Source organism: Trichosurus vulpecula, chromosome 2 (genome assembly GCF_011100635.1).
Source record: "Trichosurus vulpecula isolate mTriVul1 chromosome 2, mTriVul1.pri, whole genome shotgun sequence".
Taxonomy (NCBI): domain Eukaryota; kingdom Metazoa; phylum Chordata; class Mammalia; order Diprotodontia; family Phalangeridae; genus Trichosurus; species Trichosurus vulpecula.
In genome coordinates this window covers 37,684,605-37,710,170 of record NC_050574.1, presented here as the reverse complement: position 1 = coordinate 37,710,170, position 25,566 = coordinate 37,684,605, and the positions used below count along the sequence as shown (strand labels likewise).

General features: G+C 52.1%; 2 protein-coding genes across 3 annotated transcripts; one reads left to right on the top strand and one right to left on the bottom strand.

Moving 5' to 3' along the window:
* Positions 1 to 503: 503 nt before the first annotated feature.
* On the bottom strand, positions 504 to 11,175 carry BCKDHA (branched chain keto acid dehydrogenase E1 subunit alpha). The gene is given in 13 exon segments (XM_036743661.1): positions 504 to 1,194; positions 2,402 to 2,573; positions 2,660 to 2,801; positions 3,267 to 3,473; positions 3,713 to 3,874; positions 5,602 to 5,710; positions 6,281 to 6,367; positions 6,477 to 6,656; positions 10,519 to 10,887; positions 10,889 to 10,941; positions 10,944 to 11,017; positions 11,019 to 11,056; positions 11,152 to 11,175. Coding segments are annotated over 13 exon segments (1,788 nt in total). The 3' UTR covers positions 504 to 1,023.
* EXOSC5 (exosome component 5) lies at positions 10,610 to 24,266 on the top strand. Of its 2 annotated transcripts, none has more exons than XM_036744951.1 (6): positions 10,610 to 11,368; positions 13,034 to 13,147; positions 20,913 to 21,034; positions 21,977 to 22,117; positions 22,512 to 22,601; positions 23,366 to 24,266. In XM_036744951.1, the coding sequence occupies exons 1-6, from the start codon at positions 11,233 to 11,235 to the stop codon at positions 23,456 to 23,458; spliced, it is 696 nt and encodes a 231-aa protein (XP_036600846.1). In that variant the 5' UTR covers positions 10,610 to 11,232; the 3' UTR covers positions 23,459 to 24,266. The 2 variants fall into 2 exon arrangements, with proteins under 2 accessions (XP_036600846.1, XP_036600847.1); XM_036744952.1 differs by lacking the exon at positions 10,610 to 11,368 and adding an exon at positions 12,349 to 12,454.
* Positions 24,267 to 25,566: the final 1,300 nt, after the last annotated feature.

Below are 25,566 nucleotides of genomic sequence, written 5' to 3'. Positions count from 1 at the left end.
TCGGAGCACAAAGCCATGGCTAGCATTATCCACTGTACCCCCTTCGGAAAGCTGTGCCCTTGGCACTTGGGCAAGACCCAGTCAGGGGATGACAGGTGAACAAAACACCCTTCGTCATTAAAGGGGGCCCGGCCCAGTCCACCTAGCATGAGGTAAGGCTTTACTAGGGAAGGCCCACTTGAACTGGGAGTGCAGAGTGGGGCTATTGCCCTCTACCCCTTGAAAGCTTCCTGGAAAGGACCCTGGAGCATGTTAGGCAATGGGGATTCCAGTCCCTGCCCTGCCTCTCTCCGGGGGGCTTGGCTTGGGCCTGTGCCCTATGGGCCGGAGTGTTCGGGTGCCCTTTAAGGGACCTCCCAGCTTCAACAGTCTAGGCAGCTATGAGCTGTAGTGTCCAAGTCCAGCTTGAAGCCCTGAGAGACAATTTTTCAACTGAAAGGTCTTCCTCCCCACTTTCCCCTTCCCTTCCACTCATCACCAGCAAACAAAAGTTGGGCCTGGCCTGGGTCAAATGCAAAGAAATCTTTATTTGACTCCCAGCCACCAAGTGCACCATTTCTGTCCTCCCAGCCCCATATACTTTAGTCCAACTCCATCTGTGTTCTGGCTCTCCCTGAGGAGCCCTGAATGCCCCTTGGCTGGGCCTTGAAGGACCAGCAGCCTGAGCTTTCCCAAAAGGCCTGGAGAGAAGGCACTGCCACAGACTGGAAGTGCTGGAGATCAACCGCCTGTCCCCCTCCTGCCCTGCCCTTCCCAGGCGCAGTGACCACCCAGGAAGAGGGAAGGTTTCTAAGTTGGGCTAATGGGTGGGGGAGGGGGGGTGGCATAGCTGTGTGTCTGGAGAGTTCAGACAAGAGATGGCTTCTACTCCACCCCCACACCTCCTCCCTCACCCAAGTCTCCGGGAGGGTTGGCCTCTCCAAACTTTACTTCTAGCAGGAGAGAGGAAAGGGGGGCCCAACCAGGGGCAGGTCCTGGTTGCATGGCTGGGTCTGGCCCCTGGCCCTCTCTCTGCTCACTCCCTCACTGCTCAAAATGGTCCAGTGGGTAGTGCTCCCCATACATCTGCAGGTGGCGGGTCAAGGCTTCCTGCTGCTTCTGGAGCTGGGCTGGCATCTCTTGGTACACATCTGAGAAGATGAGGCCGAGTGGGGGTTTCAACTTTCGTTCAGCCTCTTCGAAGGCCTCCATCACCTACTCAGTATGGTGGGGGAGGGAGAAGAGACAATTTATTAAACACCACCCTAGGGGTAAAGTATGCTCCATGCCCTGAGGGAGGCTGGCATTCCCAGCAGAGGGGCTCAAGCTAGGAGGGGGATCAAGGAAGAGGAGGTAGAGGTGAAGGGGCCGTTTCAGGAAGCTACCAGAGCCAAGGCATAGAACATGCAGAGGCCATGACCAATTGGCCCAAGCAGAGTGTGCAGAGGACAGTCATGTGAGGTAAGGGAGTATCTGGCAGGAAGGCCAGGATGCCAGGATCGGCAGTGAGGCCTTCAATTGTTAGGCACACGTGGGAGGATTGGCTTCCCTACAGAAAGGGCCATAGTATGTGCTCCATGGGCAGTGGTACAGGACACCCCTCAAAGGGATGTCAGTCCACTTTGCAGGGTGGGCGGGGGGAGACATGGGACATGGAGCCCTGAGCTCTAGGCTTGGCTCTGTGACCCGCAGAGTCTCTGGGCCTGTTTCCCCACATGTGCAATGAGGGCCAGGACACCAGGACGCTCTGAGGTGGCTAACCCCGCACCTGCACAACTGGCCTTGGCCACCCTTCCATCCCTGACTTTGGCAAAAATTATTGTTCTTAATTGAATCCACATTAATTTGACTGTGGTTGGAATGATGGAAGGGGGAAGCTGAGCTCAGTTTGGCGCAGCCTCCCCTCATCCAGCTTCCCTCCTGCAGCAGGATGATAACAGATCCATTAAAATGGGTTGGGAGGGGCAGACTTTCAGCAGTGTGCTGGGGATAGGGTCTGAATCCAGGGGGCCCCTAAGTCCACAAGGTTTCACCTACATTGCACTGCCCAAATCAGCTGTAAAAGGCAAGCTTAGAGCTGGCCAGGACCTTGGGGATCATGCAGTGTGGGGCTCAAAGATCACAGAAGTCAAGGACCGGCCAGGCAGAGCTGGGGCCTGGCCTCCCTGGGCCTTGTTTTCCTCTCTAAAATGGAGGCGGCAACACCTGTAGGTCTGCCTCCCCTCCCCCCCCCCACCTGGGGTTGCTGGAAGGCCCAAAAGAGACCAAGGGCTCTGCCAGGGTATGACTGGCAGCTACAGCTCTGCTCTGCCGTCCCTCCTGGCACCCACACTGGGTTCTTGGGGCCTCTGAACTCCAAGCGTTCTCCTCCACGGCTCCCTCCCCAAGTCTCTGGTATCCCTCAGGGGCCCTGGGCTCCCACCTTCTTCCTGGACTGCTTCCTCCAGGCCTTCTCCTGCTCCTCGTCCCACCAGCCTCGGCTCAGCATGTAGTGGCGCAGCCGGGAGATGGGGTGGTCTTGCTTGTCCCAGTAATTCACTTCGTCCACGGAACGATAAGCTGAGCTGTCGTCACTGGTGCTGTGGTGGCCGATCCTGTGGGAGGCACAGAGCTGGGGGTAGCGAGGCAGGGGAGGGCAGGGACTGGGGGAAGGGGGATGGGAGGGGGAACCCAGCCGCACCTGTAGGTCATGGCCTCAATGAGGAAGGGCTGGTTCTCAGCCACTGCCCGCCGCCGGGCCTCTCTGGTGGCATTGTACACTGCAAACACGTCATTGCCGTCCACTCGGATGGACATGATGCCGTAGCCAGGGCCTCGGGCAGCTGTGGAGAAGGGCCCAGTCAGCTGCAGGGGAGAACTTTCTTCCTACCTTCACACAGGAACCACCAAGAGCCCTGGTGTAATGGGGTAAGGTGACGGAAAATGCAGGGGTCCATCCTAACCCTTGGTGCCCACCTGGTGCTCAGGGCCAAAGCCAAGGGAGGATTAAAGGGATGTGGGGTGGTCAGGCAAGGCAACCAGGGTGAAGGGAAAGGGTGGCCCTGTCAGGGATCTGCTTCACACAGAAAGGAGAGGCCTGTCAGAGCTGAGGGAACACCGGAGACTCACCGCAGCACCGGCCACTCTGAGACCAAGAGGCTGAGGCCCGTGACCCAGGCCAAGACAGGCTCAGAATCAGGAGGCCTAAGCCATGCTCTGCAGCTTTTCAGGTGCATCTTGTGTGTGGGAGAGGCGCCTTAGGGCAGGGAGGAATGAAGAGAAAGGAGGGGGCCCCAGCCTGGCCATACCGATGCCATCACCCCGATACTGCTCCGAGGTGGGCGTGGAGATGGCGTAGCCATTGTTACGACAGAAGAAGATGATGGGGCACTCCAAGGTGGCAGCAAAGTTAAAGCCAGCATGGGCATCACCCTCACTGGCTGCCCCCTCCCCAAAGTAGCAGATCACAGCCTGGTTGGAATTGGCCCGCTTGGCTGCGTAGGCTGCTCCAACCGCTGCGGGAGAAAAGGGGGAGACGGTGAAAGGCCCATCATCTGATCTAAGCCACCCCAGCTTGGAGGAGGCCCTGAAAAGGGAGGGGACACATGCCAAGCCCCCCATCCCCCTGCCATGCCTCAGACAGAGTGAGGCTGGCCAAGAACTTTGGAGAAGTTTGGGGCCATGGCCCTGAGGCCCGCTCACTCCTGCTCTGGGGGTCCATCGTTTACGGGCCTCCCCCACCAGCAGGACTCACCCTGAGGGATCTGTGTGGCCAGGGGGGAGGAGATGGTGACAAAGTTCCTTTCCTTGCAGCCATAGTGGACGGGCATCTGGCGCCCCTTGCTGGGGTCACTCGAGTTGCCGTAGCACTGGGACATGAACAGATTCAGGGGGTAGCCTCGGTACAGCAGCACTCCTGGGGGGAAGGAGAATACAGATCTGGCCACATCTGGGAGGTGGAGGCAGATCTTAAATGCCACTACCATTCCCACTCATGAGACCTTCAATCCCAAGAGCATCTCTTTTCTGGCCTCCCTCCCTCCCTGTGAGGCCACTGTCTGGGGTCTACAGGGACCTCCCTAGAGCCCCCCCTCAGCCCTGTCCAGTCCACATCTCTATTATGCTCTTTACGCAGCCCCTGCATAGAGCTGGCACTCAATAACCTGTGCCCCCAGAGGGGATCTAAAACCCACATGACAGAGACTGACGATGCCCAGATCGCCTCTCTACTTGGTGGAAGGCAGTTTTGTGGCTTCACTGGAGCATGGCTCTGCCTGGCCCTCGGCATAGCAGGCTAGCTTAGAGGGCACTGCCTGGGACAGAAAGATGGACAGATCACTATGCTGGGAGTAAAGTCAGGGACTACTAAAGTTGGCAAACGCTGACCCTCATGATCAGAATGTTGGTGCTCCAAAATGGGAGCCCTGGAATTGCCCATGCTTCCTGAGCTACACGTGCTGTCTCCATACTTTCTCCTAGCTGTGCCCCGAGCCTGGAATGGCCCCCCTCTTCATCTCTGACTGTGAAATCCTTATTTTGCTTTGAGGCTCCACTGATGTGACACCTCTTCCACGAAGCCTTCTCAATACCCCCAGCGGGTGGTGCGTCCTCCCTCCTGCCTCTTTCCTGGTGGCAGAGTGGTCAGAAAACCAACCTTGGAAGTGGGAAGCCCTGGGTCTGACACATCGCTCCAGGAAGCTCTGAGACTGGAAGTGAGCGAGAAGGTGCCAGCCTATCTTGGTGGAGAAGGTGATCGTGGGCCACCCTGTCCCTCTTTTGAACATCTGGGTTATTTGTCAGGGTCCCCGGATAGAATAAAGGCTTCTTGGGGGACAAGGGGGGCACTGTTTCAGCATCAACAGACTTGGCATCCCCACTGTCCAGTACACGGCCTTGCTTAATGATCTTAGTGACCACCCTCTCTCCTCATTTACAGATGGGGAGACTGAGGCCCAGAGATTGTTCACAGTCACACTTGGGTTGGGGTCAAAGCCAACAACCCCTGGGCCCACTGGAAGCTCCCCCTTAGGGGGAGAATCAAGGTGCAGTTTTAAAAGGGGTGCCCCTGGGGCTGCCAAAGAAGTGGGGAGGGACAGGGCTGCCACCCCAGGAGAGTATTACTGTGGAGATTCAAGCAACAAAAGCAAGTTAGAGGGAGGGCTCAGTCGGACTCCAGGAGGGGTGGTGGCATCAGATTGTCTTTGTTACTTATGCTGATCAGAGGCAAATTCATAGTGAGTTTGCTTTCCCTGAGTGCACTGAAGGAGGAAAGATGGCCCCCCTGCATGGAGGGGGCTGGGGTCACTTGCCAGGGAGAGGCAAGCTGAGCTGGAGAGCTGGCCTCAGAGCTAGGGAGAGCCACATGGATGCCCTCTCCCCTCCTTTCCCAGGCTTCCTTCTCAGACTAATGGTGCCCACTGGGGGCTGATCTTGAGGAGTCCCCTGGCTCACAGAAATCCTCCCCCCCTACATCCTTCCTGCTGTGGCTGCACCCACTTCCTCTAGCTGCCTTTGCCCTGAGGGGCCTGGGTGGGCAGCATCTTGAGCACAGGGAAGGACCATGATGGATGGTCTTCATTCTTCTCTGCACAACTGCCCCTGACTCCAGCTTTAGGCCCCAGCTCGTGTGGGTAGAGGACGTACCTGCCTCTCGGTACTGCCCAAACACCAGGTCTGTGTCATCCAGGGCGGCTGCACTGCCCACATGAGTGCCCTCCTCTCCGTAGTTCGTCATGTAGAAGGAGATCCGGCCCTGCATGGAGGCAGGGGAAAAGAGAAAAAGGGGACCCCAAGTACCCAGATGGGTCATTGTCAGAGACAACAGAGAACCCTCCTGATCCCTCTACAGGCACCTCTCGTCTTTCCTTCTCTGGCGGCGCCAACCCAACAATCACTGATACTTTAAGCTCCGACTCTGAGCCAGGCACTGTGCTGGGCCCCATGGAGCCAGAGACAAAGAGCATCAGGGCCAAGCATGGCCCCAGCACTGGGCAGTCACCCTGCCATAACTGGGGTTGTCTTGGCTATCCATCAAAAGAGAAACTCCGGCAGCCCACCCAGGCCTCGGACTTTCCCCTTTACAACATTCTCTCCTCTTCTCCCACACCCTAAGGCAGGCTCCCAGAATTCAGCTTTCTGAGCACCTGCATCTTAAGGTTGCAGGCCCCAGCCCCCTCCCGCCCAGGGTTTCTTCCCTCCAGCTCTTAGGGCTCCCATGACTCCTTTGCTCCCCAGGAATGGCCTTGGGGAAGTGTGTGTGTGTCTAATTGGGACTGTTTTAGACAGCCAAGTTCTCCCTCCCAGAGGGCTGGACCCCACCTACCTGTCTCTGGGACTCATAAAGAATTCGGTCCATGGTGTTGAGAAGGGTCATACTTTTGTACAGCTTCAGGACCATCTTCGGAGGCAGCTGAGGACAGAGCCAGGGGAAGGGTGGGGTTGGCCTGAGCCTTCCGAGCCGGACAGAGGGCTTGGGGGAAAGGCTAAGGGGGGCGCCACAAGACCTGCAAGGTCCTCACCTGGGGGTCCTCGCTGGCATTGATGATCTGTCCCTGGCGATCCATCACCCGGTAGACAGGGATGCCAGAAATGACATTAGGTTTAATGAAGTCTAGTTTATCCACGAACTCAGCAGAGGCACCAGGGAACTGAGGTTTTTCATCCAGGGATGAGAAATCCTCCTGCTGCCAACAAGTGGCCTGAGACAGAGGGGAAGGCAAATGAGTCAGGAGGGTGGGGCCCTCCACTAGCACCTTCCTCAAATACCAGCAAAAACCCCCTGTGCTTCAGCAGGGAATGAGCTCTTTGTCAGGGATGCTGAAGGAGCATCCTTCCCTGGACACGCAGGCCCAGCCTCCTTCTGAGGTCCCTCCCAGGCTGTGGCCCAGCCCACATCTTGGCTCCAATAGGGGTGGTACCCACTGGACTTTATGGCCCAGTTAATTGGAGCACCATTCCTAGGGAGCTGGCAGCCACCCTGGCAATGCCCTTTTGTGTGCCCCGCAGAACCAGTCACACAGGTGTGGCTCTGTGGGGAAGAAGCCTGCCCTTAGGAAGCTTATTTGGGAGTTTGAGCTCCCGCTACCCAGGACAAGTGGAGACAAGTCCTAGAGACCGGCTGTGTTGACCCAACAGTTTATACAACAGGCAGATGGGTGCCTGGACAGGGGGCAGCTTGGTGGGAAGAATACTAGACTTAGAGAGAAGCAGTTTTTAATCCTGGCTCAGCCATCTAAGGGCTAGCAGCTAGTGAGGGGCTAGGGTCCCCATTTAACAGGTGAGGAAACTGAGGCAGCGGCAAAGTAACTTGTCTGGGATCACACAACCAGTGTTGAGGCTGAATCTGAACCCAGGTCTTCTCCAGGCCCAGTGCACTAACCACTGTACTAATACCCATGTGACCATAGTCAATCCTTACAGCTTCTCTGGACCTCAGTTTCCTTATCTATAAAGAGGCGGAGTCCCGAGCAGTGCAGTGGATAGCTAAGTACTGAGTCCAGATTCGGCAAGACCTGAGTTCAAATCTAGCCATGTATTTTTGCTAGCTGTATGACCCTAGGCAAGTCACTTGTATTGTCTGCCTCAGTTTCCTCAACTGTAAAGAGGGGATAATTATAGTACCTCCTTACCAGAGTTGATACAGGGAAGGCCAGATGGGATCTTTGCAGTGATCGGCACAGTGACTAGCATATAGTAGGTGCTTAATGAATGCTTGTTTGCTTCCTCATAGCTCTAAACCACCACCCTGGGAGGAAGATTGTATGACTGTCCTCATTGGCCAGGCTGACCTCCTCTGGCCTTCTCCTTCATGCTCCTAATGCCAGGGACCCTCCCCATTCCCTGCTGCTCAGCATCCTCGACTCTCATTAGACTGTAAGATCTCTGAAGGCAGAGCCTTTCTTTTATTATGTGTGTATCTGTAGGGCTTAGCACAGTGCGTGGCACATGGGAAGTGCTTCCCCAAATGCAAGGTGGTGAGGGCAAGCCCATCCCAGCCCAGACACTCCCTAGGAGACTCAGCTCTGGCCTGCCGGCCCTGCCCATGCTAGGCATTTTACAATGGCCTCCCAGTGCACAACCTGGGACCTTCTTCAGGCTTGTAAACGAAACAAAATCGGCTCAGCTGGGTTGGGTTCTGGTATCAACAACACCAGCACCAGCATGTGAGCTGGCCTGGTAGTCTCTGTCTCAAACAGGTTTCTCCAGAGCATGCTTCCATCCACCCCTTCACTACATCCTCACACCTTTCCAAGGCCAGGACAGAGCTCGCACCCGATTCAAGGGGACAAATGGTGTCTGTGTGTGTGGCTTTAAAGTTTGTAAAGCGCCTGACACATATCTGATCTCATCTTTACACCCTTGTGAGACAGAAGATCTCATCCCCATTTCATAGATGAGAAAACTGAGGCTCACAGAGTTAAGTGACTTGCTCACCACCAAGTAAAGGTCAAGATTTGATGTTCTGGTGCTAACAGAAGGAATTCAAAGGGTGAGAAGAAAGGTCTGAGCCTGTGCCAAGAGAAACAGCATGAGACAAATGGCCAGGATGAAGGGGGACTTGGGGTAGAGGGCAGATGTTGAGTGGCCCAGAGCAGCAAGGGGACTCTGTGTTGACCAAGCCCCTGGGGTGGGGGTGGGGGATGACAGACAGGAGCTCACCACGCAGTCAGCTCCTCCTACTCTGCCCTGACCAGGCCCATCGAGGGGGGCAGGGCCGGTGCCAGCCCCCATGCCAGGTGGAGCTCAGGTGAGGCCCCAGATTACGTCCTTGTTATAGTCACCTCAACGCACCACGGGGACAGTGTGTTTGCATGCATGCGTGCACCCCTGTGTGCATATGCGTGTGCACATGTGTGCGAGTAGGGATCAGGTAAAGTGAAAGTGCTGTGAGCATGGAGGGCAGGTCTCCTAAGGAGGCCTCTTTCCTCCCCAGGCCCATCGAATGTGACTTCTAGCCTCTGGTACAGGGCCACAGAGACTGGAGTGCACACACTCACACCTCTCTAGCCACCCTCTAGCTCACACACATTGGTCTCGGATCACTGGGAATGGGGTAGGGACTGAAGCACAGAGTCAGGGCCATGCCCAGCCCAGCCCCCTCCCCATCCAAGCTCTTGCCTGACCCAGGGGCTGAGGGGAGGGGCAAATTCCAGCTCACATTCCTATGCTGCTTTAAGGCTTACAAAGGACTGTCTTGTGTTTTAAAAATGCACTTTATTGATCTGTGGATCTTAAAAAGGCAAGGAGGTGATCACTCAAAGGTCTCAAGGGTAAAAGGACTAAGGAGAAAAGTCTTTCCATAAATGACTCAGTGGGATACACAGGTTCTTTCTTCCTTCTGAGTCCACCTTAGGTCAGGGGCTGGGTTTGGTGGCTTTGGAGCCCTTGGAGGCTGACCCAAACTCAATGGTCACGGTCAGCCCCACCCCCAGCCCTGGAGCATTTCAGACCCAGCCTAAAGACACCAAAGGAGCCCCTCCCGCCCCCCCCCCCCCGACAACCCGCCGGGGGTTTAACAGGGGAGGGGGCTGTGACCCAGCCCGCAAGAGGGGAAGGCAGCGCTGGAACTCAGGACCCCCCCCCCCCCCCCGTTCCCTGCCCCTCACAATCACGAGGGGCCACCGAGCCCTCCTGTTCCTTTGCAGGCCAGAAAGAGCCCAGCCACCAAGGAACCGGAAAGACCAGAACAGCGACTGGGCACAGAGGGTTGAGAAATCGGTTCAGAGCCACCCAGGGTTGACCTTCCCCGCCCCCTAGCCCGGCCAATGGGCAGCAGGCACCGAGTCCCAAACAAGCGGAGGAGAACTAGGGCCCCAGAGCTGGGATGTGGGTCTTCATCCCCAGCTGTCTTCCAGGCTGACCGGGCCCTGTCCCTCTGACAGCCCCCTGTGGGCTCTGCTACGCCCCGCCCCCAGGCTCCCTCAATCATGCTTCGCAGGAGAGCCAGCCCAAGAACTGGACCTCAAGCCCGAGCCCCTGCCCCACCCCCCGCGGCAAACAAAGTCCGTACCGAGCCCTGTGTTCTGCACCGGGGCCCAGAGACACCAGGCATCTTGCCCAAGACCACCCGGACGAAGCCCGTGGGACGGAGGAGTGCAGGGAGCTGGGGATTCCCCCTCCCCTTCTGGGGTCTCCCTGCTTCCTCCCTTCTCTGTCCTGGGGCTCTCCCTTTGACTTCTCTTGGGGGTGTGTGTGTGTGTGTGTGTGTGTGTGTGTGTGTGTCCCTGCTCCCTCCCCCCAGGGTCTTCCCTCTCTTGGGCACCCTCACCCCAGGGGATCTCAGCTATTTCTCTGCTCCATCCCTAGGTGGTCCCTTCTCTCTCCCAGGAGTGGACACTCTCCCTGGACCCGAGAGAACTCAGCTGCCTCCCTGCTCCCTCCCTCCCTGGGGGTCAGCATCCTCCCTCACCCCAGGGGGTCTCAGCGCCTTCCCTAGCTGTCTGTGTGTGTGTGTGGGGGGGGGGTGTCTCCTGATCCCTCTCCCAAGGGCTTCCAGGGGAGGGGTCTCTCTTCCCCCCACCCCCGGTGCTACCCCCAGGGTCCGGGGGCGGGAGCACTCACGGATCCCGCCAATCCGCGAGGCCCCCGCCGGGCCAATGCCAGCCCCCCTCGCAGGGCCCAGGCTCGTGCCGCCGCCGCCGCCATTTTAACTGGAGCCGTTAACCGTCTCGCTCCGAGACTGCCTCCCAGGTTCTCTCCGGGGCCCGCAAGTCCATCGCCTGAAAAGCTATCCACGCCCACGGCCCCACGTGAGCCAGCACCGCCTCCCAAGCCGCCAGGGACGTCCCCCTGGGGAGGCAGCCCCTGTCCGCCACACCCCCTCAGCTCTAACCCGCTGCTCTGAGGCCTCGGAGGCGGCTGCGCCGTCAGGCGGAATCGTAGCCGGCCCCTTGAACTCGGGTCCTCACGCGCGCCCCGCCCCCTTAACCTCCCCGTGGCTGGGATAGGACCTCGGACCATTTTGGTCCCGCCTTCCCTCTCCGACGACCTAATAGTTTCCTCTGGCCTAGGTCGGGGGCAGGGCTGAGGGAAAGCGTGGCATTTAGCCTTTATAAGCAAACTTCGCGCAAGCGTGTCGCGATCGTGGCTCATGCGCCCTCTACCGCTGCTCAGGCCCAACTGCACCTGTCCATAGGAAGTAGGGACGAAAGTTGAAATCCGACAAAACCACGTGCTTAAACAAAATGCGCGCGCATGCTCCCCAAAACCTTCAGGCATGCTTCCTAGCCACCCCCGGAAGTAGTTTTGTACTGGCCGGCCTTCACGTGGAGGGAGATGGAGACTGAGCTGGGCTCTAGCGCTGGGCCGGATGCGGATACAAGTTCGCGAGGCTCTGGCTGCAGCCTCAGGCATTTCGCCTGCGAACAGAACTTACTTTCCCGACCTGATGGCTCCGCCTCTTTTCTTCAGGGTAAGGTGCCATCCCTCCGAACCTTTGCTTCCGGGTAAATACACGTTTCCGGGTAAATGCCCGGGCCCTCTGTGAGGGATGGGGGCCACCATCCCCCGGTAAATCGATCCTCCTCCTGCGGAGAAAAGCACCCTCACCCCCTTCAGGAGGCAAATGCATCTACAACGCACCGGAGGGACAAGCACCCCATTTACTGCGTTACCCCATAAGCCGTGGCCGCCGGGGCTAGTAACCTCCCACCTTCCTGGGGGCGGGGGAGGATCAGGGCATTACGTGCTCCCCCTGAGGCCTCATTCTGTCCTAGAGCAAATCCTGGGGGCAGGAGTTACCCCTGAGCCCGGGCGTGCGGCCCAGTGCGGGAAGAGCCGCCTCTGGTACAAACGATGAACACCTGGGGCTGAGAGGTTCCCGTGAAGACAAATAAGGGCTAAACCTCATGTCCCGCCCCGAGGGGGAGGATCCGGGCTGAGAAGCCCGCACCCGCTTCCGCCAGCCTGCACCCCGGGGCTGACGTCCCTTGTCTGGCCAGTTGGGAGAGCCCAGAGGCCCCGGGCGGTTCCAGTGTGCACCGTGTGCCTTCCTCCTCTTCCAGCCTCCACTTCCTCTTCTTTCCTCTTCCTCCAACCTCCTCCCCCTCCACAACTTCCTCCTGCTCCTCTCTCCGTCCTCCTCTTCTTCCTCTTCCTCCTCCTCTCCCCCCCTCCTTTTCCAATCTCCTCCTCTATTCTTCCTCTCCCTCCCTCCTCCTCTTCTTACTCCTCCTCCCTCCTCCTCTCCCCCTTCAACCTTCTCCTCTTCCTCTTCATCCTCACCTTCTTTCTCCTATCTCCTCTTCCTTCTCCTCCCTCCCCCTCCCTCCTCTATCCCCCTCCTCCTCTTCTTCCTCCTCCTCCCCCTTCTCCTCCTCCTCCTCTTCCTTCTCCTCCCCCTCCAACCACCTCTTCTTCAGTCTCATCCTTCTCCAACCTCCTCTTCCTCCTTCAGCCTCTTACTCCAACCTCCATTCCCATCCCTAGGGGCCTCCCCTGCTGGCTTTAGGTGAAGAAATCATCTAGGAATAGGGAGCCATGATCTTCAGTCAGAAAGGTCTGAGTTCTATTCCTGCCTCCGAAGCTTACTGGCCTATGCAGCCCCTTGTGGTCTTAGTTTCTTCATCTGTCAAATTGGGGGTATTAATAGCATTTATAGAACAGGATTGTTGTCAGCATCGAATGAGGAAACTTATATAAAGGCTTCACACACTTTGAAAAGTGCTGTAGAAATATGTATTAGCTATTTTGTCATTTCCACCTCTTTTCATGACCCCATTTGGGGTTTTCTTGGCAAGGATAGTGGAGTGGTTTGCCATTTCCTTCTCCAGCTCATTTTACAGATGAGGAAACTGAGGCAAACAGGGTGAAGTGACTCGTCCAGGGTCACACAGCTAGGAAGGGTCTAAGGCCAAATTTGAACTCAGGAAAATGAGACTTCCTGACTCCAGGCTGTGTCACCCTGAAGCCTTAAGTATTATCAAATGCAGCTTATTTAGATGGAGGTGGGAGCTGGGAGTGGTTTATGTGTGGCAGTAAGAATTTAGTCCAGACCTGAGAGGGAGGACACCCTCTGCCTCTGGGTAGAGCTGACACTAGCCACTACCCGCTTCCTCCTCTGCCCCCATCTCTGCAGGTGACACGTCGGTCCTAGTTGGAGTCTACGGTCCAGCAGAAGTAAAAGTCAGCAAGGAGATCTTCAACAAGGCCACCCTGGAGGTGATTCTGAAGCCCAAGATCGGGCTGCCTGGTGAGCAGGGAGCCGGGGTGGGGGGGGAACGACCCTGTTTTCCTGGGAGTCTCAGTCTCTTTATCCTTCTCATCTCTGGAGGTGGGAGGCAGTCCATAAGACTCAGGCAACGGCTGGTGTTTTAGGAGTGTTGTCCAGGGCTGCTGTAGGAGGGTGCTTTTTGTGGTAGCCAAGAGCCAGCTGCAGAGTAGGTTCTGTTGTTTAGGGGATGGGTAAACAAACTGTGGAGCATGAATCCAGTGCAGTGAGATTGCTCTGTAAATGAGAAATACGAAGGATTCAGGAGAAGCCTGGGGAGACTTCTGGGAACCGATGCCAGGGTAAAGTAGGCAGAGCTGGGAGCACAATATACGACAACGTAATGGGAAAACCAAAAGGTGCCACATCGTCCTATTCCATAAGTAATCCAGAAACGCTACCTGACTGTAACGACCTAGAGAAGAGTTGGGAAAAGTACCTTCCTCCTATGTTTGGTGAATATCAGGCCACTGGACCCAGATGGCTCTGGAGGAGAAAGTGAGGCTAGTGACCTTGCACAGTCCTCCCTCACTCAAATCAAAGTCAACTTCAAGTTAAGTCATCATTTCACTGATGTCATGGTCCTCTTCGAGAAGGAAGGACAAACACAGCAAAGATGAAGGAATGGGAAAAAAAAAAGCTTTTAAAAAATTTTTTTTTTATTTTTTCCACTTCATAGTATTTTATTTTTTCCAATGTAAAGATAGTTTTCAGCATTCACTTTTATAAGATTTTGAGTTCCAAATTTTTTTCTCCCTCCCTCCCCTCCCCCTTCTGCAAGACAGCATGCAATCTGATATAGGCTATTCATGCCCAATCATGTTAAACATAAGTCCACATTAGTCATGTTATGAAAGAAGAATCAGAACAAAAAGGAAAAAGCATGAGAAAGAAAAAAGACAAAAAGATAAAATAGTTGGCTTCAATCTGCATTCAGACTCCATAATTCTTTCTCTGGATGTGTATAGTAGTTTCCATCTTGAGTCTTTTAGAGTTGTCTTAGATCCTTGCATTGCTGAAAAGAGCTAAGTCTGTCAAAGTTGATTATCACATAATGTGGCTGTTACTGGGCACAATGTTCTCCTGATTCTGCTCACTTCACTTCGCATCAATTCATGTAAATCTTTACAAGTTTTTCTGAAATCTCACCATTTCTTACTACATTATTACATTACATTCATATACCACTACATATACCATACATTCATATACTAATACATTACATTCGTATGCCACAGCTTGTTCAGCCATTTCCCAAGGTTTCCCCTCAACTTCCAATTTTTTGCCACCACAAAAAGAACTGCTATTACTAATTTTGTATATGTGGGTCCTTTTCCCTTTTTTATGATCTCTTTGGGATACAGACATAGCAGTGATATTCCTGGATCAAAGGGTCACAGTTTTATATTTATATCCAAAGGGATATCCCTTTGGGCATAGTTCCAAATTGCTTGCTTTCTAGAATGGAATGGTTAGATCAATTCACAAGTCCACCAACAATGCATTAGTGTTCCAATTTTCCTGCATCTTCTCCAACATTTATCATTTTCCTGTTTTGTCATATTAGCCAATCTGATAGGTGTGATGGTGGTACCTCAGAGTTGTTTTGATTTGCATCTCTCTAGTCAATAGTATTGATTTAGGACATTTTTTCATATGACTATAGATGGCTTTAATATCTTCATCTGAAAACTGCATGTTGATATCCTTTGACCATTTCTCAATTGGGGAATGACTTGTATTCTCGTAAATTTGACTCAGTTCTCTATGTATTTTAAACATGAGGCCTTTATCAGAGACACTGGCTTTAGAAATTGTTACCCAGCTTTCTGTCTTCCTAATGTAATCAAAATTATCCATTTTGCATTTCATAATGTTCTCTATCTCTTGTTTGGTCATAAATTCTTCTCTTCTCTGACAGGTAAGCTATTCCTTGCTCTCCTAATCTGCTTATGGTATCACCCTTTATGTATAAATCTTGTACTCATTTTGACCTTATCTTGGTATACGGTGTCAGATGTTGGTCTGTGCCCAGTTTCTGCCATACTATTTTCCACTTTTCCCAGCAGTTTTTGTCAAATAGTGAGTTCTTATCCCAGAAGCTGGAATCTTTGGGTTTATCAAACAGCAGATTAGTATAGTCGTTGACTACTGTGTCTTGTGTACCTAACCTATTCCACTGATCCCGTCACTCTGTTTCTTAGCGAGGAATAAGTAGTTTCAATAATTGCTGCTTTATAATACAGTTTTTAGATCTGGGATGGCAAGGCCACCTTCCCTTGCATTTCTTTTCATTAATTCTCTTGATATTCTTGACATTTTGTTCTTCCAGATGAATTTTTTTTTCTAGCTCTATCAAATAATTTTTTGGCAGTTTGATTGATATGGCACTGAATAATTAATTTAGGTAGAATTGTTATTTTTATTATATTAGCTCAGCTTACCCATGAGCAACTGATATTTTTCCAGTTATTTGGATCTTACATTTATTTCTGTGAAAAAAGTTTTGTAATTGTGTTCATGTGGTTCCTGGTTTTGTCTTGGCAGGTACTCGCCCAAATATTTTACATTGTCTACAATTCCTTTAAATGGAATTTCTTTTTGCTCTTGCTGCTGGGCTTTTATAATATATAGAAATGCTAGTGATTTATGTGGGTTTATTTTGTATCCTGCAACTTTGTTAAATTTGTCTATTACTTCAAGTAGTGTTTTGCTTGATTCTCTAGGATTCTGTAAGTAAAATATTATATCATCTGCAAAGAATGATAACTTAGTTTCCTCATTGCCTATTCTAATTCCTTCAATTTATTTTTCTTTTATTGCTAAAGCTAACATTTCTTATACAATATTGAATAACAGTGGAGATAATGGACATCTTTGTTTTACCCATTCTTACTGGAAATGGTTCTAGCTTATCTCCATTACATAGAATGCTTGCTGATGGTTTTAGATAGATGTTACTTATTTTAAGGAAAATTCCATTTATTCCTATGCTCTCTAATGTTTTTAATAGGAATAGGTGCTGTATTTTGTCAAAAGCTGAAAAAGCTTTTTTTAAAAAAATTAGCTTTAGTTTACAACATTCAGTTCCTCAAGTTTTTGAGTTTCAGATTTTCTCCCCCTCCCTCTCTTCCCCCCTCCCCACCCAGGATGGCATGTAATCTGATATAGGCTTTACATATACCTTTACAGTAAACATATTCTTTTCTTTTTTTTTTTAATACTTTTTTTTTTTTTTTGGCACGGTAATTGGGGTTAAGTGACTTGCCCAAGGTCACATAGCTAGTACATGTGTCGAGTGTCTGAGGCCAGATCTGAACTCAGGTCCTCCTGACTCCAGGGCCGGTGCCCTGCACCACCTAGCTGCCCCACTAAACATATTTTCACAATAGTCAAGTTGTAAAGAACTATAACCAATGGAATGAACTATGAGAAAGAAAAAACAAAAACAAACCAAAAAAAAAAGAGAACTTCAATCTGCATTCACACCCTGTAATTCTGTCTCTGGATGTGAATCGCTTTTTCCATCATGAGTTTTTTGGAGCTGTCTTAGAACCTTGCATTGCTGAAAAGAGCCAAGTCTATCAAAGTTAGTCATCACAGATACCGTGTCTGTAATCATGTATTAAGTTCTCCTGGTTCTACTCCCCTCACTCAGCATCAGATCATGTAAGTCTTTCTAGGTTATTATGAAGTCCGTCTGCTCCTCATTTTTTATAGCACAGTAGTATTCCATTACATTCATATACCACAACTTGTTTAGCCATTCCCCAATTGATGGGCATCCCCTTGATTTCCAATTCTTTGTCACCACAAAAAGAACTGCTATAACTGTTTTTGAACATATGGGTCCTTTTCCCATTTGTATGATTTATTTGCGATAGAGCCCTAGAAGTGGTATTGCTGGGTGAAAGGGTATGCACATTTTTATAGCCCTTTGGGCAGAGTTCCAAATTGCTCTCCAGAAAGGTTGGATTAGTTCACAACTCCACCAACAATGCATTAGTGCTCCAATTTCCCACTGCAGCATTTATCGTTTTCCTGTTTTCTCGTGTTAGCCAATCTGACAGGAGAGATGTGGTACCTAAGAGTTGTTTTGATTTGCATTTTCTAATGAATAGTGATTTAGAGCATTTTTTCATATGCCTATAGATATCTTTAATTTCTTCCTCTGAAAACTGCCTGTTCATATCCTTTGACCATTTATCTTTGACCTTTGACTTTTTCTTTGATCCTTTTTACCTTTGACCAATTGGGGAATGACTTGTATTCTTAATCAATTTGACTCAGTTCTCTGTATATTTTAGAAATGAGGCCTTTATCAAAGACACTGGTTGTAAAAATTCTTTCCTAATTTTCTACTTCATTCCTAATCTTGGTTGCATTGGCTTTGTGCAAAAACTTTTCAATTTAATATAATTAAAATTATCCATTTTGCATTTCGTAATGCTCTCTATCTCTTGTTTGGTCATAAATTCTTCTCTTCTCCTTAAGTCTGACAGGTAACTATTTCTAACTCTCCCAGATTGCTTATAGTATCAGCCTTTGTATCTAAGTTGTGAGCCTATTTTGACTTTATTTTGGTATGTGGTGTGAGGCATTGGTCTGTGCCCAGTTTCTGCCATGCTATTTTCCAGTGTTTCCAGCAGTTTTTGTCAAATAGTGAATTCTTATCCCAGAAGCTGGAATCTTTGGGTTTATCAAACAGTGGATTAGCGTAGTCATTGACTGCTGTGTCTTGTGTACCTAACCCATTCCACTGATCCATCTATTTCTTAGTGAGGAATAAGTAGTTAATTGCTGCTTTATAATACAGTTTTTAGATCTGGGATGGCAAGGCCACCTTCCCTTGCATTTCTTTTCATTAATTCTCTTGATATTCTTGACATTTTGTTCTTCCAGATGAATTTGGTTATTATTTTATGCGGTGCTGTAAAATAATCTTTGGGTAGTTTAATGGGTATGGCAGTAAACAAGTAAATTAATTTAGGTAAAATTGTCATTTTTATTATATTAGCTCAGCCTACCCATGAGCAACTGATGTTTTTCCAGTTATTTAGATCTATTTGTGTGAGAAGTGTTTTGTAATTGTGTTCATATAGTTCCTGAGTTTGTCTTGGCAGGCAGACTCCCAGGTATTTTATAGTGTCTACAGTAATTTTAAATGGAATTTCTCTTTCTATCTCTTGCTGTTGGGCTCGAAAAAGCTTTTATGTAGTAAGGTGTGTGCATGTGTCTGCGTGTGCGTGTGTGTGCGTGTGTGTGCGTGTGTGTGTGTGTGTGTGTGTGTGTGTGTGTGTGTGTGTGTGTGTGTGTGTGTGTTCCCATGAGGAGGACACTTGGGGAGCTGGGCCCAGGGAGGAGTGTTTTGATCTGGGAAGACACAAGGATGGCAGCAATGGTTAACGTTTATACAGCGTTTTATACGTTTATACAATACTTTATATTTATTTTTTTATTTATACAATACAAATATTCATACAATATTTTAAGGTTCACAAAACACTTTATAGATTATTCATCCGGTCCTCACAACAACCCTGGGAGATAGGTTCTCTTATTATCCCCATTTTCAGATGAGAAAACTGAGGCAAGTGTCTGAGGTGGATTGGAACTCGGGTCCTCTTGACTCCTGGCCCAGTGATCCAAGGACTGGAGTCATAGGGCAATTGATTGACATCCTTTCCACCCATAGTAGTGTTTGGTTTGATTACTGTTTCCAGAGCAAAAGGTGGAAAGCAAGGGGTTCAGTGGAGTTCAGAAAGATGGTAGGGGAGGCTCCCTTTGGCTCCCCATCCTCACAAGTGGGGGCCCAGGGGTACGGAACGCCGCAGACGCTGTCAGGCTTGCTTGGTATGTTGACTAGTTTCACCGACTTGCATTTTTTCTTTGTTTTTAAAATTTCTTATTACGAGGGATGGTTTGCCGAATGGGAGAGGGGAAGCATGTGTTCCCAAAGTGAGAATAATCAAAAGGGGAAAAAAAGAAAGAAGTCTGGAAAGGTGAGTTGGAATTAGAAGGTCCAGGCTGAGCTGGGTGTCATTTTTCTTTCAAAGAGCAGGGAACCTCTGAAGGCTTTTAAATATATGTATGTATGTATGTATGTATATATGTATGTGTATGTGTGTGTGTGTGTGTATACACTCTTATCGATATATTTATTTGTTTTGTTAAATATTTTCCAATTGCATGTAACAATGCCTAACATTCTTTTAAAATTCTCCCTGAGCAGGCCAGCACTTTGATGTGGTTATTCATGTGAAGTCCCATTCGCTGAGTGAAGGCTTCTAAGTAGACGGATGACCTGGTCATATCTGCCAGCTGGGGGGGTGGGGAGGGGGCGCCTCCCTCAGGCCTGTTCTATCTTTGGCCTTCACTCAGTCCCTCCCAATCTCAGTTTCCTCATCGGGGAAGTGGGGGTGATATTTGGAACATCTGTCTCTCCAACAAACAGGTTTTTCAGTCCTTAACACATGATATAAGTTTGAGTCATTATTAGGACAGATATAAGGAGCTTTATGGTGGCTGGGTAGTGCAGTGAATAGAGCACTGGGCTTGGAGTCAGGAGGATCTGAGATCAAATCTGGGCCCAAACATTCATTGGCTGTGTGATTCTGGCCAAGTCATTTACCCTGTTTGCCTCGGTTTCTTCATCTGTAAAATGACCTGGAAAAGTAAATGGTGAACGATTCCAGTATCTTTGCTAAGAAAAACCCAAATGGGGCCTTGAAGAGTCCGTTGGACTAATTGACTAAACAAGCAAACAGAAGGACACTAGATGATGCAGGGGGTAGAGAGCTGGGCCTCGAGTCAGGAAGACTCATCTTCCCGAGTTCAGATCCAGCCTCAGACTCTCACTAGCTATGTGACCCTGGGTAAGGCACTTAATCTGTACTTGCCTTCATCCGTTGGAGAAAGACATGGCAAATTATTCCAGTAAAATTTGCCAAGAAAACCCATGGCTGATATGGGTGTGGTTCATGGGCTCCCAAGAGCTGGACCTGACTGAACAGCATGGGATGTGGGTGTACAGATTTGGGGGTTATCTGCTTAGATGGGAGGGGGCCGGAGGAGGACCAGGAGGGGTGTGTGTGTGTGTGTGTGTGTGTGTGTATGTGTATGTATGTGTGTGTACGTATGTATGTGTGTACTCGGAGGAAGGCCAGAGTTCTGAGCGTGGCTCCAGGCAGCGGTGAAGGAGCAATCCTTGGGGGAGGGCAGGCAGAAGATGAGCCAAGACTGGAGGAGAGGGTGGCTGAAGACTGAAGTTGGATGCCTAAGGGGAACTCGGTCTTCTCAGTAGGTTGTTATTGAGGTCATCTGTGGAGGTGTCTTTTGCATCCCTGGGCCCTTCTCCCACCAACCCCCTAGGTGTACTCTAGCTCTCCCCTCCTAGGACCTGGGGCCCTCCCAGAAGGCAGCTGAGGGCACCCTGCCCCCCCACTACTTCATCCAAGTGGGAGGGATTTTCTGTCACACTCCTGCACCCTGACCGCACCAGGCATTTGCCAAAGTGGAGTAGATGAGGCCAGCTAGGGAGCTCCCTGGGCTGGCATCCAGTGGATTCAGCCACAGGCTTCATGTGATGGGTGGAGAGAAGACTAGATTTTGAGTTCTAAAAGCTGGGCTGAGGGCTTGGCTTGGCTTTTGCCAGTTGTGGGTATTTCCTCTTTTATAAACTGAGAGGCATGTCAGGGCCCTTGATGAGGCTGAGACCAAGTTCTGGTCATTTCTTCCTCCCTCCCAGGGGTGGCAGAGAAAAGCAGGGAGCGGCTGATTCGGAACACGTGTGAGGCTGTTGTGCTGGGGACCCTGCACCCCCGAACCTCCATCACCATCGTCCTGCAGATCGTCAGCGATGCCGGCTCCGTATCCTCTGCCCTGGCCACCCCCCTCTTCATCCTCTTCCTTCTTCCCCAGGCTGGGAGCTGGGACACTTGGGCTTTCTTTTCCCTGATTCCTGGCGTGGTTTGGGGCAGAGCCCTTTCAAACCCTTCTAGGGGGACAGATTTCCCAATTATAAAAAAGTGGTCGCCAAACTTCATAGTAGGCAGCAGTGGGACGGAGGAGCCCCTAAAACTGATAGAGTCTTGAACTTCATCCAGAGTCACGACTTCCGGGAATAAGGGGGTGGCAGCCTAATTACCCTTTGACCTGGTCAGGGCACACCTGGGGGGGACAGTGTTTGGTGCTGGGGGCCATGGTTTGGGAAGGATGAGGATAAGCTGAAAAGAGAGGGTCAGGGGTGGCTCAGGTCAGGCCTTGAGGAGGGCCAGAAGACACTGGGGGTGCTCAGCCTGGAGAAGCGTAGGCTGGGTGTGGGAGCCATACTTGGATGTCTGCAGGGCTGGCCTAGGTTGAAGGATTAGCTTCCTTCCGCTTGGCCCCAGAGGGTTGGCCAGGGAACCCTGGCTGGAAGCCTGGATATGTGGGAAAAGGAGCAGAGGTGGGAGGTGCCTCCATAGAGCCTCTCCACAGGGGTGGGAGGGTCTCCCATCAAGGACCGCTGTTGGGAAGGGTGTAGTGGGCTCCTTTGATCCAGGAGACGGGCCCTAGGTCACTGCTGAGCTGTCTCCTGGCTGTGACCCATGGTCCTTCACCTTAGATTCGTGTCCTGACTCTGCTTCTGACTTGATAAGTGACCTCAGCCCAGTCTCCTCTCCTCCCTAAAGGGTGGGAGAGAGATTCCATAGCTCTAAAGGCTTTCCCCAAACCACTGGTCTTGGATTCCCAGCCTGGACCAAAGTCTCTGCTGGGGCCTGGATCCCTCTTCACCCTGGCCCTGCCTCCTTGACCCTGACCTTCGCTCAGCTGCTGGCCTGCTGCCTGAATGCAGCCTGCCTGGCCCTAGTGGACGCTGGTGTGCCCATGCGGGCATTGTTCTGCGGGGTCACCTGTGCCCTTGACCCCGATGGCGGCCTTGTCCTTGACCCCACAGCCAAGCAGGAGAAGGTGAGCAGAGGCTTAGGAGTGAATGAATGAATCAGTGGTCCCATGGAAGAGCATCCTTCTGCAGGGAGAATGGAGAGACCCAGGGCCCTGGCCCTGGAGGTGGGGTCTAAGTCCAGGGGTCCTCCACCTGACCAGCAGGCCCCTGGTGCATGACCACTGGGAAATGGGGGACTGCCAGAAAAGTGCCCTTGCTTTGGGTTTCTTCTCACGATGTATGGATGGGTGTGGGTGTGATTGTGTGTGTATGGTATATTGTGTGTGTTGTATGTTTTATGTGTTGTGTGTGGGTGTGGGTGTGTGTATGTATGTATGTATATATGTGTGTGAATGGACAGACAGGCCTGCTTTTAGGGGTGGGAGGGTGGGCAGAAGCTTTATCCTGTCTGTCTTCCAGGAGGCTCGGGCCATCCTCACATTCGCCCTGGACAGCACTGAACAGAAGCTGCTGATGTCTACCACCAAAGGACTCTACTCTGTGGCTGAGGTAACCTGCCAAGCCCCAGAGGCCTCTGTGGCCCTGTGACTTTTTTGGGAGGGTCAGGGAGGTCACTCTGTGGGCGGTTGCCCCACTGGCCTCCAGAGCTTAGGTGTCTGGATGAGAAAGTGAGCTGTCCCCAGATAATAAGTGCCCCCAGAGCAGAGGCCCATTTGTCCTTGGGTTGGTTATGGCTTTGGCTCAGCCTGGGTATTGAATGAGGTCAGGGTTGTGGTTTTCCTTCCCTTTCTTAACCTAAACCAGCCTCTGCACCTTCTTCCCAGTCATCTTTGAGACTCATTTATTTTTCCCCAAGGCCTTTCTGGGGGTCCTTCTGGATGGTCCCCCAGCCCTACATTTGGCAGAGATTTGGAAAGAGGGGACCCCTCTAGAGCCTGTACCCCAGCCCTCCTAGAAGGCAGGTGTCTGTGGGCCTTGGAGGGAAGCCATAAGCTGGGGTGGGAGGGGTATAGGATCTGTAGTCCAAGGGGTGACCTGGCTGTAGATTGTGCTGCTGCACTTCCTGGCCCTGTAACCTTGAGCAAGACAAGGCCTGGACTGGGGGCACTCTGCTCAGCTGTAAACTGGGGGAGGGGGCGGGGGTGGGGGGTGGGGAGGGTGGAGGTGGAGCAGCACAGACTCGGAGGGCCTTTAGCAGCATCCAGACTCTGCTTGGAGAAGACTCTTAGTGGGATGAGGTTTTCCTAGGCTCAGTTGACCTTTTGGCAGCCCCCCACCCCTTACAGCTGCTGATCCCCGTTCCCCTCTTCTAGTTCCAGCAGTGTCTCGCCGCCGCGCAGCACGCTTCCCATCATATCTTCCGGTTCTACAGAGACTCTCTGCAGCGCCGGTATTCCAAGAGCTGACCTGTAGCAGGTCCAGGGAACGTGGCCAGGTGTGGGCTTCCCCCTCTGTCAGAGTAAGGGGTCTCTGAGGTTCCCCCACGTTCCCAGGAACAGTGGAGATGCCAACTCCTTGGACGCCTTGTGAATCTGTCTGGGATTTTGTTTGTCCCTGCTGGGAGTGCTGAGAGAGGGTTGGGCAAGATCCCCAAGCCCACTGCTATCTTAGCAGGGCCTGTGTGACCTCTGTGTGATCTCTGGACCTTAGTTTCCTCATCAGTCAAGTCAGGGTGTCGGACTCTGTGGCTTTCTAGGATTAGTCCAGTTCTAAACCTTATGAACCCATTGTTTCTGCCCAGAGCTCAGGTGCTGGGAAATGGGAGAGGAGCAAGCATTTATGTGGCACCTACTGTGCTAGGCACCGAGCTAAGAATTCTACAGACATGTCTCTTTAAGCCTCCCAGCAGACCTGGGAGGGAGGGGTTGTTATTATCCCCAGGCTGCATTTGAGGAAACTGAGGCAGATGAAGTGATTTGCCCAGGGTCACACTGTCAGTTCTGTCTGGAGGCTGGATCTGAGCCTCGTGGCACCACCCACCTGCTGGGCACTACCGAGACAAGATGGACCGTTGTTGATGGAAGGGAACCTCTCCTTTCTGGGAAGGATAATTAAGAGCAAGTTCATGGAGGAGGTGGAGAATGCTAACATCTGCAGGGCCCTGCAAAAGGTCCTCTAGGAGGAAGAAAATAAGACTGGTGTGGGCAGAGGCTGTTTGTGTACCCAGGGCCTGGCACACAGTAGGCCCTCAATAAATGTTTGTTGTGAACTGAAGCAGTGCCTGAGTGGAGCCTTGAAGAGTTAAGGCTGAGGAGGGGAGCCACAGTATGAGGGGCAGGACTTGGGAACAGCCTAGAGGCTAGCTGGGCCCCAGGGTCTATTCACTGCTCCTCCTAGGAAGGGAGAGATCATGAGCTGGGACCAGTCTCTCATCTTCTAAGTGCTCTGTGGGCTCTTCCCAAGACCTGGGCTCAGGGGCCCCCAACCCTCCCCCCTTCCCCCCCCCCCCACACACAGACACACAACAGTTTGACTTCAGATGAATCCCAGGTTTAATTTCTTGTTTCTTCCTGGGCTGAGGGTGGGATGGGGAGGGGGTATGGGGGTGAGACAGGTAGAGATGGGGAATGGGGATGGGCTAAGTGGGGATGGAGTAAGTTGGGGTGGGAATGGGGGATGGAGTAAGTTGGGGTGGGAATGGGGAATGGAGTAGGTGGGGGTGGGAATGGGGATGGGGTATGTGGGGGTGGGAATGGGGATGGGGTAGGTGGGGGTGGGAGTGGGGATGGGCTAAGTGGGGGTGGGGGAATGGGGTAGGTGGGGGTGGGGAGGGAGGTCCTTGTGGTCCTGGCTGCTGTCATGACTCAAGACCCCACTGGCCCCACAGGTGTCTGAGCCTCTAGAGGGAATCCCCAGAGGTCAGGTAGGTGGCCAGTGTGACCAGGGCTGCTGTGTAGATGCAGACCCCCAGGCCAATGGCGAGGACCGCCAGCAGGAAAGCCCGCCGGGCAGATGCCCCGGCTGCCCGAACATCCCCGGCTGCCCAGGCCTTGTTAGTCTGAGGGGACAAGAGGGGAAGAGGCTGTGAGCCCTGGGCCCCAGGGACCTCTCCTCCCTGCTTCCCACCCACCCTCTTTCCCACCACTTGCTGACCTTCTGGGCAAGAGAGAAGGCTGCTATGCCCAAAGGCCAAAAGCAGCAGAGGATAGAGAAGACAGCCAGGCCCACGTAATCCCGAGAGAGCAGTGGGGTGAACTGGCCGACCCCCATTCCCTCATAGTCACTGTCACTGGACCAGCAATCCTGTGGAAGAAGGAGACAGGGTGGGGGGAGGGGACAGCTTGAACCCCTGCAAAGACCTTCCCAGAGTGGCCTTCTGGCCTCACTATTTGCCCCATTGTCATCTCCCAAGCCTGGTCAGAGGAACAAGCAGAGAATGCTAAGGACCAAGAGATGTGCGATGAGAGTGTAACGTCTGACCCTCTGGACAAAGATGGAGAGAAACTGACAAGGTGCTCGTGAAACACTGTGCTAGGCACTGAGGATACAAAAACCAGTGAAATCCCTCTCCTTC

What these genes read in the sequence shown, in the direction of transcription:
- EXOSC5 (XM_036744951.1), top strand. Translation starts at nt 11,233, where the DNA reads ATGGAGACTGAGCTGGGCTCTAGCGCTGGGCCGGATGCGGATACAAGT. An exon ending in GCCCAAGATCGGGCTGCCTG is followed by an intron (nt 13,148 to 20,912) that starts GTGAGCAGGGAG and finishes CCTCCCTCCCAG; the next exon opens with GGGTGGCAGAGAAAAGCAGG. An exon ending in GACTCTACTCTGTGGCTGAG is followed by an intron (nt 22,602 to 23,365) that starts GTAACCTGCCAA and finishes CCCCTCTTCTAG; the next exon opens with TTCCAGCAGTGTCTCGCCGC.